General features: G+C 40.3%; 1 protein-coding gene across 2 annotated transcripts in view; it reads right to left on the reverse strand.

Moving 5' to 3' along the window:
• ADGRL4 (adhesion G protein-coupled receptor L4) overlaps window positions 1-12830 on the reverse strand; it is a 160473-nt gene that overhangs the window by 22967 nt on the left and 124676 nt on the right. For both annotated transcript variants that reach the window (XM_029586094.1, XM_029586095.1), the window contains exons 11-13: window positions 12471-12674; window positions 7958-8178; window positions 6181-6247 (exon numbers count right to left, since the gene is read on the reverse strand). In XM_029586094.1, the coding sequence (XP_029441954.1) occupies window positions 6181-6247; window positions 7958-8178; window positions 12471-12674 (492 nt within the window). The remainder of the gene's footprint in view (window positions 1-6180; window positions 6248-7957; window positions 8179-12470; window positions 12675-12830) is intronic.

Consider the following 12830-nt stretch of genomic DNA (forward strand, 5'->3'; position numbering starts at 1 on the left):
CGGCGTTTGTAGATCTGATTCAATTTGGACACTTCAATTCAAACTTCAAAATGAAACTCTCAAATCATTCATTTTTGCCTTTTTCATTCCCTGTTTCAATAATTGATGAAGCCATCCATATGGTGATGACAGATTTCAGAAAAATGTAAGAGGAGGGCTTCTGCTACTCATATGGACACATATTTAAATGTGTGTCGATAAAACAGATTGGATTTGGATCTTTCAGAGATGAATGCTATTCAGCATTATCCATGTTTGTGTCAGTCCTATCAAGAGCAATTAATATCTGCAGTGCTTAAAATTTAATAAACCCTTCCCTCTTTCTCTAAAACTTTGCCAAGTATAGGAGCAGATTTCTAAATCCCTCTATAAAGTGGCAAATCTGGCAGTATGGGAGTTACACCGCTTTATTTAAGATAGGAGTTAAGGTACCTATTTCAATGCACTAGCTACTGGTCTTAAGCTTTACTACAATGTTTGAAAGCTAATAATTAGATTACAGTAAAAGAAAATCTGGAAGTCAAGAAAGAAGTGTTTTGTGATGATAATTCCTTATACAACTGAAATTATAATGATGTTAAGAATAGGTGATGGCTAAGATGATTCAAATGTTGCTTTTTGAAAATAAGCTACAGCAGTGTATTCTAGCATCCTGCAGAGTTATTTTGTGCTTTTGCAGAATTAGTGAAAAAGGTGAATATGATCTTATACAGCAATACATAAGGTGGACAATTTCAATATAATTATGAAAATTCTCGGGTAAGTGTGAGCAGTTTCCCTATTCTGAATCTGTCTTGATTGAATGGAGATTAGTAGCATCTGACATACATTTGCACTTCGGGATGGTAACTTTCAAACTGGCACGAGGGCATGGTTTGGTGCGTGCGTGGATACGTGGCTATTTTATAACTTGCGCGCGTATGTTCGCACATGTTATAAAATAGCCTGACGTGCGCAATGTGCACCCAGGTTTAAGTGGGCATGTGCCTCTGCGCATAAATCCTTCTCATACTGTGAAAGTCCGAGAATTTTAAAAGGGGCGCGTGTCCACGCCATGGCCAGTTTCACCAGTTCATCCAACAGTTCACCCAGTTAGCAGCTAGGCCCTCCAAAACCCCTGGTTGAATAGCTTACACTCCCCCCGCTCCCCCAGTTACCCCAGACTCTTAAAACCCCTCAGGTACGGCTAGCTTTTTATTTTTTTTAAAAACGTACACCTCATCCCTAGCAGAAGTAAACTTGTGTGGCAGGGGATCTGGGCGCGTGCCCATCTCTTGGCCAGGCCTGAAATGCCCATGTCCGTGCCCCAACTCTTTTTTGAAAATGTTTGAGATGTGCATGCAGCGGGAGATGTACGTGCCTTTGGGTGGCTTCCAAAATTCGATGAGCGCCCGTGAGCCAGACTTGTTCGTGTATCTCCTGATTTTGTCACACGGTGGACTTTTAAGGATTCACCTCTTAGGTTCCAAAGCAGGGGTCGGGAACCTTTTTGGCTGAGAGAGCCATGAATGCCACATATTTTAAAATGTAATTCCATGAGAGCCATACTAACTACAACCCCCCACCCTCTTGACCCCCCCCAAGACCTACCAAATTAATTTACTACAACCCCCTACACTCCTGACGCCCCCCAAGACCTGCCAAATTAATTTACTACAACCCCCTACTCTCCTGACACCCCCCAAGACCTCCAAAATTAATTTACTACAACCCCCCACCCTCCTGACCCCCCCCCCCCCCAAGACCTGCCAAAATTCCCTGGTGGTCCAGCGGGGGTCCAGGAGCGGTCCGGGAGCGATCTCCTGGACTTGGGACAGAATGATGAATCCTGTGAAAATGGGGGGCGGACCTGCGAAAGCCCACAGCCTTTGCACCACGGCGGTGCGCCGGCTGCCGGCTTTCGCACCGAATAGCACCACCATGAAAGGTGGAGCTATTCGGCGCACTACTGCCGACGATAATGTTAGTAACATTATCACCGGCAGCGAAGACACTGCCAACTCCGCCCCTCCCCACCCCGACTCCTCCCCTCCCCGACTCCTTCCCTCCCCCTAATTTGCATTTTATTGCATGCGAAAAGGCCCTTTTCACATGCGATAGAGGCTTATCGTACACAATACGGCCATATCGTGTGCGATAAGCCTTTGATAAATGACCCCCCTAGTTTGCACTGTATATTGCACTATCCTAAGTGGCAAGTCTGGACCCTGTAGCTGATACATAGCATCCAGAAAGTCCATGACCTCGTTGAAGCCTCTCAGGTAGGCCCACCAGGTGGTTGGTGCAACTGATTGGCGCAGCAGGTCAAATGTGTCCTCACTCCAGTGATCAAGAGGTGTGTGCAGGCACAGGTGTCCCAATGGCACTGGCAGTTCCTCTCTCATAGTAAGGGCAAAGGGCTGCCGGTGACATTTTGACTAATAGCAGCCGCCTGTCTGGGAGTGGGAGATCACTCCTGGCCCACCTGCTAGACCACCACGGACTTTGGGTGAGTCTTGGAGAGTCAGGAGAGTGGATGGTGGGCTCTGCTGGAAAGGGCTTTATTTTTAAATAAATGTGAAGGGTTGGGGGCAGGTTTATGATTTTTTTTTTAACTGTGCATTTTTTAATCAACCCCCCAAAAATATAGGACAAACCATGTAAAATTTCAGGGGTTTCCTTTCATTTTTTTTTAAATTCCCAAAATGCAACAAAATAGGAATTATCATCTTTATTCCTGTTTTCGTTGTAAACAAATTCCCACCCTTTTACAAAGTACTGACCTAAAGGGTGACCAAACTTTTGCTTGTTAAATTCACTGTTTTATTATTTTCATTCTGTTAAAATCATAAAATAAATTGTAATTTTGCATTAAAAGAAGTAGAAAGATGCTGTATTGGACTTGTACTGAGTGGTGTTTAACTCTGTACCATGTAAAAGGTTGTGTCAGCTCTGTTCCCTTAGAGATTCATTGAAATGTTCAATTTGATCAGGGGTGCCTAACTTTGCGTGTGAGTGTATACATACATATACATATATATATATATATATATATATATATATATAGACAAATAGATAGATATGGATCATCAAAGTATAGAAGAGAATTTCGCTAACCAATGATGACACAAAATACTTGACCTCTTTATCCTCTCCTTACTTCAGAAGACCGTTTTCTTGTACTCGGTGACCGATGACTGGAGTTGGAATGACTGTTGTAAACTAATAACAGTTACAAGTGCCTTGAAGCAAAGGAGATAAAGGCTCTATTTAGAAATGAACAGCTAGCACCTGGTAAATTGTCTGGTTCAAAACTCCCTTTAATAGGAATTAAAAGTCCGTCTTCCAGCTGAAATTGGGCTATCAGTGAGCGAATGTCTGCCCATGTGAAATGCTGGGTTCTCGCCCCTGATGTGGCAATTTGGCTTAAAATAGCTGTGAAGATGACAGGGTACATGAGGAAACACAAAACATAAAGATGACAAGTCTAATCTTCAGAGATGACCGATCACCAAGAAAAGATTAAGTAATGCAACATTTGAAATATCAGATTATGAACCTGTTGATGTATTGTCTGCAGCCACCTCCCGCTGAGCTATTTTGAGGTACTGCTGACATGTCAAGATGCCTTCCCTTATGAAGTACAAATTTATACAAAACTCTCTTCCTAAACTGTCAGACTGAAAGGTAAATGCAACTCTTTCTCTAAAGAATTATTTTTTAAATCGTGTGTATTTTTAGGTAGGTGCTAGACTTATGTAAGCTATATAATATTAACAAAAAACAATTATATTTGAGGATTAATGCTTAAAGGCATATGTTGTGATTTGTAACGCTTTAACAAACTATACCGGGGAAGGTATCAGATAGAAGTGCTCACAGTCTCATAGGCTCTTGCCCTATACAGGGCTACAACCCTTCTCATGTATCGGCACTGTTAAATCACGTCATCTACCATTGCCCCATGGTAAGCCTGTTTTATTTGTGTTCTTTATAATAAATCACCAAAAACTTTTCTTAAAAATTTTTTTTCTTTTTTTACCCGTGAAAACTAATCACCATTATATTGTTATGTGATCTCTCTATTCAATAAAATTATTTAATACTATAACTTAATAAAATTACTTATCTTCACTTATTGTGTGCTCATTTGTTTGTTATCGGCTGGCTTCCTGCCCATTTTTGTTATTATCTTTTTATAAATACATTTCTTAATGACTAAACACTCAATGGTACTCACTATTCACGTTAGCACTTTTTCACCCGCTTTCTCTCAGCATTCAAATATGGCGCCTAAACACCTTCTCTGTCTCAATGCCGGAAATACCTATGCTCTTTATTTCCTGTCAAGCATTATTACAACACCTATCAGCTGATTTGTCTAGAACACTGACCAATCGACCTCCTTATTAAGCCCGTCTGGGGCTACTGTTTGTAATTTAAAAATCCACTTTTGCTCATGTTGTAATAAACGTAAGTTTAAATTGCCTCCTCTTTCGTCCTGCTCCATCACCTCTAACACCGTACTTTTAAATTCCAAAAATCATGTGATTTGTCTACACAGTGTTGCACCAGCGGGGCCTCTAATCTATTACGTTTCAATGCACTCTTATGCTCTATTAAGCGAGTTTTCAACTGTCTTGTGGTTTTGCCAATGTAAAAAAGACCACAAGGGCACCATATAGTATATACTACAAAACTAGAATTACAAGTTGACTTTTTTATAGGCTTAAACCTTTGAAGTTTATCTGAGGGGATATCAATGTTAGAATGAGCTAATGGGCACATCACGCACGACCCACATGCAGAATGTCCTTGTCGATTTACTTCATACTGTAGGGAACTCTGAAAATGTGATCTCACTACTTGATCTTTTATATTTGTTCCTCTTTGAAAAGCTATTAATGGTCGAGATCCAAAAACTGAGTGTACTTGGAGGACATTCCAGTGGCGTCTAATGCTGCATGCTACCTCATTCGCCCCCTGAGAATACGGCAAAACACATGTTAAACTTGATGAAGTTTCTCTCTGTTGTGGTTGTAGTAGATTTTCTCTGCAATTCCAACGTGCTCTCTTGCAAGCTTGTCTTACAATTTTTAACGGGTAACCCCGGTCTAAAAATCTCTGGCTCATTTCTTGTGATCTAACTTTATATTCTCCTATTGTTGAGCACAATTTTCTGAGCCTTAGAAATTGGCCAAATGGGATACTATTTTTTAAAGGAAGCGGATGACAACTTGAATATTCCAACAATGTATTACGATCAGTTGGCTTTTGATAAATCGTAAAAAAGAACTTATGTTCTTTAATTGAGATGTTTATATCCAGAAAAGAGACCGAATTCTGATGAAAAATATAAGTAAATTGTAAGGCTTGTTCGCGAGCATTTAACCATTGAATGAACTCTTTAAATAGAGCTTCAGTGCCTCTCCACACTATGAAGATATCATCGATAAATCGACGCCATACCAAAATATTCTGTTGATATGGAGAAATTGATAGCCACTGTGATTCAAAGTGTCCTACATAAAGACTCGCGACACTGGGGGCCATTGTGGCTCCCATCGCGGTACCTCCCACCTGTTGATAGTACACTTTATCAAAAACAAAAAAATTTTTTTTCAAAGCCAATGCTGCTAGTTCGACTATAAAAGTAACCTATGAGCCTATGAGACTGTGAGCACTTCTATCTGATACCTTCCCCGGTATAGTTTGTTAAAGCGTTACAAATCACAACATATGCCTTTAAGCATTAATCCTCAAATATAATTGTTTTTTGTTAGTTGATAAATTTTGAGGCAGTGAGCCGTTTTGTGTAAGAGCTATATAATATTAACATAAAGGTGCCCAAACAGTCAATTCAGTCAGTTCTGTACATAAGATAAGAATATAATATACCTGTTTATGTTTCTTTTACTTCAGGGCTGGTGTGGTGCAGGTGTGTCAATAATCAGCATTGATTTTTTCATTTATTATGCCTCTTGTACCATGATTTCCTTTTAACTTTCATAATAAATGCATTTGATTTCCATTTCTGATACAGTTTTAAATGCATTTTTAGATAACTGAAGATGGTTTTTAAACTGCATTCAGATTAGTTTCAAACTAATTTGGTGAAGAAAGTTAAATGAAGACCGTGCTGCACGTCATACTGTAATTTTGGCCTCATATATAGAATAACAAAAAAAAAATTAAACTCACAAGGATTATTAGACATGCAGGTCCAATAAAGCTCCATATAAAGTTGTTCTCTGTGCTCAGCCAACAGCTAGAAAGAAAAGAGTTTGCAATGTCCATTACTGTTTAAGCAAGGAAAACACATTCAACCAGGAAAATTCTGTTGCATTCTCTTGAAAACAAAAATGCAATATGGAATGACTTCCGAGTGAGCACACGCATTTTCTCATTCATTTTCTTTATTAGTCGGTCCTTTGCATGCGTGTTTATATTTAAGATGTCCTTGATGTATTTTTCACAAGAGGTATCTGGTTGACTGAAAATCTGCACCAGTTTCTGTCCCCCTACTTCAGTGGTTTTCAAACATTTTTTTCCCCAAGACATCCAGTGGAAGAAAAGTATCCCCACCCCTGATCGCATTCCCTAGAACCCATTGCTCACTTTCATACCCCTTCCCCATGGCACGTCTTGCTCATTCTCACTATCCCCTCCCTCCCCTGCCTCTACTGCCCACTTTCACCATCTTTCTGCCTTCTCCCAGCCCTGATCACTCACTGTCTCCGATATTCCTGCTCTGCACGGCCCATTCATGTTGAACCATGTGATACCTGCTCCTCTGGGTTTCTAACAATCCTCCTCCCCCCTCATTGTGAGAACAGTGCTGAGAGTGCGGGTACTGCGTGGCTCAAACTCCATGAGAAGTGTGCAGTAGCCCTACTCTCAGCACTTTTCTCGCAATGGGGGTGAGAAGCCCAAGAGTATAAGCACAGCATGGCTCAAATGGACTGAATTGCATGGAACAGGGCTGCAACTCAGTCATTGCCATGCCATGACCCAGTACTAGGCCATGACACCAAGTTTGAAAACTACTGCCCTACTATACGGTTACCCACTTATTCTAGTAATGTATTTGGAGCCAGGTCCAGGGCTGCCCATTATCAAATTTAGACCTCAAGGTATGGAAGGATGCTGCCTCACTCTGCACCCTTCCATACCTTTTGGGGTCTAAATTTCCTTTAGTTGGGAAGCAGAGTGGGGGAAGGAGAGAACGTTCTAACCCTTTGTGTATCTTTTGAACCATGTGATCGGAACTTGCCCGCTGGTGAGTCAGTTTTTTTGTGTCTATACAGAATTGCTCAATCCCTCCTCCTTTTGGCACTCCAAGGGTTGCACCCTCCTGCCTGCCCATCTTTGGCATGCTATTATCATATTCCTTGTTTGCATTGACTGTTGCTTAGCTTGTCGCAGCTTGTCGAGGCAGGGTACCCAAAGTTTTGGGGCCTAAGGAAGTGTAGTTGGAACTATCCACTCTGGAATGCTGGAGAACTTGGGTGTGATTGGGCGCAGTTACACCTATTGTGGGTAGCTTGCTAAATGGGAGGTGATGGGCCCTTTTATGTCTACTGGTCTGCTGGCCTGGCTTGCTGGGGCATGGCAGATAGACCTACAAGCACAAGCGTGACAGGGTGTGGGGTAGAAGAGTGGTGATAGTTATGTTGTTGCTGACTCAAGTACACTTATGTTAGAATTAACAAAGCTGTGGCCTTTGATCTCCAGAAAGCTTGCCTGTATTTTGTTCCAATTGTTGGTGTTATCTGATGTGCAAGAGAGGACGGGAATTCAAGGAAAGGCTGGATGGCCTAGGATGCATATGGTTATGTTTCTGTGGTACACAGTTTTGTTGGTTCTGTGTCACATGCTCCCCCAAATTTTTGCTTAAATAATTCTCTCTATACCAAATGGACAGGCATAAATAAGCATGTTGCACAAAGACGTTACTAGTAGGAACACTGCAACTTACACTTTATCGGTGCCATAATATCTATAGCCCAGCACTGCTGAGATTCCTACAACCACTGCAGGGCTGCAATAGCCAAAGATATAAAAGTTCTTGTGCAAGAATCCCTTGTTGTAGATGACTCCCACGACTATAAGGTAGAGGTGTATCCCTTCAATACACATCCAAGCAAAGGCAGCTAAGAAGAAATAATGTAACAATCCAGCGATAATGGAGCAGAAGAGCTAGAAAACAATAGAAAAACAAACAGCACCCGATGAAGTACAACTCCAGAAAGTGAGTCTCAAATATTAGCGCAATTAACTTTCCTGACCTTTATTTCTATGCTGATTAATAGAACAACACACATATATTCCACAGCTATATTGTATTGGGGTGTTTGTTTTAAGCAGATAATCTCTATTTTCAGAGCATATAAAGTCTGCATTCCTATTTTTGAATTATTTGAATAGGTAAGGCAGGTATTCCTACTTACATTTTATTATTAAGCCTAGGCAAATAGTAAATCCTTCTATACCCCTTCACCCTCCCTGAAGCAAGTAAGAGATACATTTTTATACCAATCAATCATTTAATATTCTCTTTATGCAAATTATTTGTCCCAGCTTTAAAATGATCAGAAAAAAATCATTTGAAAATATAGGATACATATTTTCAAAGTAGACTAATGATGTGTTTATATGGTAAATGGCTCTTAAGAAACTGTTTTTTCCAAGTCATGAATGCAATAAGGTTTTATTGTTTGTAAGCAGCATTCTGGTATTCAAATAGATCTATATTTTTAATATGAGATAGTTATTCCTATGTATTCAGCGACCCACGTATGGCTAAAGTCTCTGGGTGCAATGTAGCCAGGGACTTTAGCCCAAATCACTTTGAAAAACTGTGGATGACCCCAAGCCACATGTACACAAATGCACAGGAAATTACAGCTTCTCCCGAGCTGGTGTAACTTTCTGCATAAACATTTACATGCTTACTTTAAAATATAAAAACTATATGTATAAATGCTCCATCTCCGCACCCTTGGAATGCCTACCTCGAGTGTGGAGTGAAGCAGGAGCGTAATCGAATGATTGCATGTTTTTGCCCACACAATCCCCGGATAATTTTCAAAAGCTGATTTACATGCATAAACACGTGTGTTAATCCTTTTGAAAACTATCTCCTGAGAGGGTACATTTATAGCAGCCAGTATAAGTTAGCCAGCACATATGCATATAAGTTGCAGGAGTTTTCAAAGCAGGTATATACATAGAAGCTGAGCTCACTTTGCAACTTATCCCACCAAATTTACCTGTACTGTTGAATCTGCTACCATGTATGAGGAAGTTTTGTGAAAATTTACACGCATGCTTTTGAAAATGCCAAAGTATGCACCTAAGTCCAAAGCCCTCTCCGACTCTACCCACGGGAACGCTTCCACTCAGTCTGAGCAACATTTACATTCAAACAAGCAGAACTCTGCTTTATTCGTGGAAATTGCCTTTGAAAATTACACTCTTAAAAGGCAATATTCAAAAGTTTTTACACAGATGTGCACATTTACCATGGAAAAAATTTCAAAACTGTCCCTTCCCTAGTGCAGGTAGTGCGTATACTTTTACCAGTGCAGAAAAGCGAGCAGAGCTAGGATGGGGGAAGGAAATCACACACTGGAATATTAGTTTGAAATCCCCACATATACTTTACTATACGGACTTTGCATGTGCTTCAAAGCAGGTGCAGAGGACGCAGGTACAAAAAGTACCTGCATCCCCTAGCTGGCTTGCATTTGCAGGTAAATAATGATTTGCCCGAGGAATGAAAATTGCCATCCTTAGAGCAGCTGAAAAATATACATGGGTTCACAGCATGCCTACTTTTAAGCTACACTGCGCCCCTTTGGGTGTGTTTAAGAGGGGGAGGAAAATAGCACACCTAACTGACGTTTTTAAAAGTACACATGATATTTTCCCCTTTCGGTGGCCTACACAAAAAAGCAGGAGCAAAATAACTATGCTGGAGGCTTTAATGCACACACTTTATCCAGATTTTTAAAGAGAAAGTATCTGGGTATGTATGGTAAAACCACCTACATACTTAGCAACTATGTGGGATGACTGAAAATTGTCCCCTAAAACTGGCAATGTGGCAATGCGTCAGGTAAACAAAAAACAAAACAAAACCTAGCATGTCGAACATGACTTGTGACTACAAAGGGATTATTTAGCCATCAGGAAGGGTGTAAAAATCAAGTTATTCAGGAGATTTTAATACTTGCATTTTTTTTACCCTTAATGTACTGGGTGTTTATCTTGGTTGGTGGCATTTTTACGGTGCTCATTGCTGTATGTTGTATCTTTTCAAATGCTATTCTATTACAGGAAAAGAGATTTTAGTAGGGTATTGGAATGCATTGCAGCAATGCATGCAGGGCTGGGGATGGTTTATATTGTTTTGGATGGGATTGTTGCATTGGCTATATTAGATTTGGTTTGATGCTGATAAGGGAGGTTACTATGGTATATGTGGATTGTAAATGAGTGTTATGCCTTAGATTATATGGATATTTTTAGTATGTAATGTAAATAGCCTTGGGTTGTAATTAAGATATGGCAATTAAAAAATAATATAAATACTTTAATGTTTTAGAAAAATTATTGCTGAAAGGTAATCCATTTAAGAGGGCAATTTGCAAACGTTTTGCACAGGAAGTAATGACTGTTGTAAACTGCATCTTGTGTATGTGGCTAAAAGTATGTCATTTGCATGACAGTGTATGAACGTTTAGCTCTGCTGAAAAGGTGTGGGGCGAGGTGGGGGTGGGTAGAGCAAAGTATGCACCAGGATTTAATTTTCAGCAAAGTACCTGTGGGTAGAAAGTGCCTGCAAGCCCATACAAATTTTAAGCCACCCACTAAGGGCTGTATTTTCAAAGGGTTACGCGCACCGGGCCTATTTTCAAAAGGCCCAGTGACACATGTAAGTCCTGGGGCTTTACTAAAGGGGCAGGAAGGGGCGGGGTGGGGGCAGGGTCAGAGGCCTTTGACACAGTGGCCATTTGGTGCTGTGCCGGCCGGCGCACACAACTTACTTCAGCCCTGGGGCTGAAGTAAGTTTAAAAAAAAAAGAAAACAGCAGAAAAAGGTAGGGGGAAAGGGTGGGGAAGGTAGGGGGGAAAGGGTGGGGGAGGTAGGGTGGGGTGGGGGAGTTGGGAAGTTCCTTCTGAGACCATTCCGATTTCGAAGCAGCCTGGGAGGGAACGGGGGAAGGCAGCGCGGCTCAGCGCAGGCTCAGCACGTGCAAGGTGCACAATTGTGCACCCTCGTGCATGCGCCGACTCCTGATTTTATAACATGCGCACGCATGCGCATGTTATAAAATTGCGTGTCCATGTGCGTGCGCTGGGTAGCGCACGCACATGGACGCACTCACGTTGTTTTGAAAATCTACCCCTAACTGTCTAGTAACTCTTACTACTGTTGTAAGATGGGTCATATTATTGCATTTTAATCAAAGCTCCTTGCTTTGAACCATGAGATGTGAATGATAATATGCAATCCAGAAACTGCTGGCTCAAATGATGAAAGCCAAAACAAATCACAGATCCTCTAGTTTGGAGGTTTTGAGATCATGATCCATGAATCACGCATTTTGATTCACATGTCTTGACTGTCTGATATGCCATTGAAGGTCATAATGTGACTCTTGGGCATGGTTGAACAGTTGATCTCAGAATGGCATTTTGAAATGTTTGTCTTTTTATTTTGTTTCTTATTGTTTTAGATTTTATGCCTGTATTTTAAGTTTGTAAACCGCATTGATGTATTTATTTTGCGGCTTATAAGTGATTGTAAATAAATAAATACATACATACATAGTGGGATTTATACTCTTATGCTTTGCAATCTCCATATCCAGTATCAATTTTAGATAAGTCCGGAAAGTATGCTACTCAATAAAATAGTTAACCCCCAAACTCCCAAATAACATTTCCAAATCCAGGACCACAATTCACCACGTGAAGAATCATGATCTGAGAAGAACACATTGGAATTTGTCATCCACAGGGTAGGAATGAAAAATCCCAGGGAAATCGTGAACCTCTTAGTTGGTTTAGAAGATTTGGACTGACCCATCTCTAGCACATGCCTTCATTTTGTTTATATTTTTTTTTGTCCATTCTTAAAACAAAACAGAAGAACAAGCGGTTTTCATTTTACACGTAGTACCAAACTGTCTTTCAAGCACCACAGGAATAGTACATTTCAAGGACATGTTCCTAAGACATATCTTTATAAGCAAGCTAATGAATGCCAAAGCAATCAACAAGGAAGCATAATTTGAGCTGAGGGTTCAATTTGTGTCTACAATTATTGAAATATTGTATGCATTTTGTAAGCCTACTTTTAAAGCTCAGTTGTTTTTTTTTAAAGAGGCTTGAAAGAGATGCCCAACGTTAACAAAAATTCTTTGTGTATAGCTCAAGATACCAAATTTTAAAAGAAAGAAACAGCAACCTTCAGGTACACACCTTATTATTATACATGTTAATTCCAATGAGAAAAAGGAGTTCTGCTAGGAACAGGCTGCAGCAGAGATTTTTGTGGATCGTTATCCTTGTGCTTTGAATTTCACTGAAGAAGAGGAAGGTGAAAATGCACATGGAGAGGCAGATGAGCGAAATTATTATTCCCAGCTGAGTGATTCTTGTGAGGATACTGTAATGGGTAACATTCTAAGGAAAAATAAAAATACAGCATTTAAGTTAACCCAGTCAGTGGCTTGGTTAAAAAAAAAAAAAAAAAAAAGGCAGTCCATAATACCATACTCTCTCTATTTTTTTTTTTTTTGCTGAACCCTTAGACTGAGTCAGAGCTGTACACTGAGATGC

This window comes from Rhinatrema bivittatum, unplaced genomic scaffold (assembly GCF_901001135.1).
Source record: "Rhinatrema bivittatum unplaced genomic scaffold, aRhiBiv1.1, whole genome shotgun sequence".
Classification (NCBI taxonomy): domain Eukaryota; kingdom Metazoa; phylum Chordata; class Amphibia; order Gymnophiona; family Rhinatrematidae; genus Rhinatrema; species Rhinatrema bivittatum.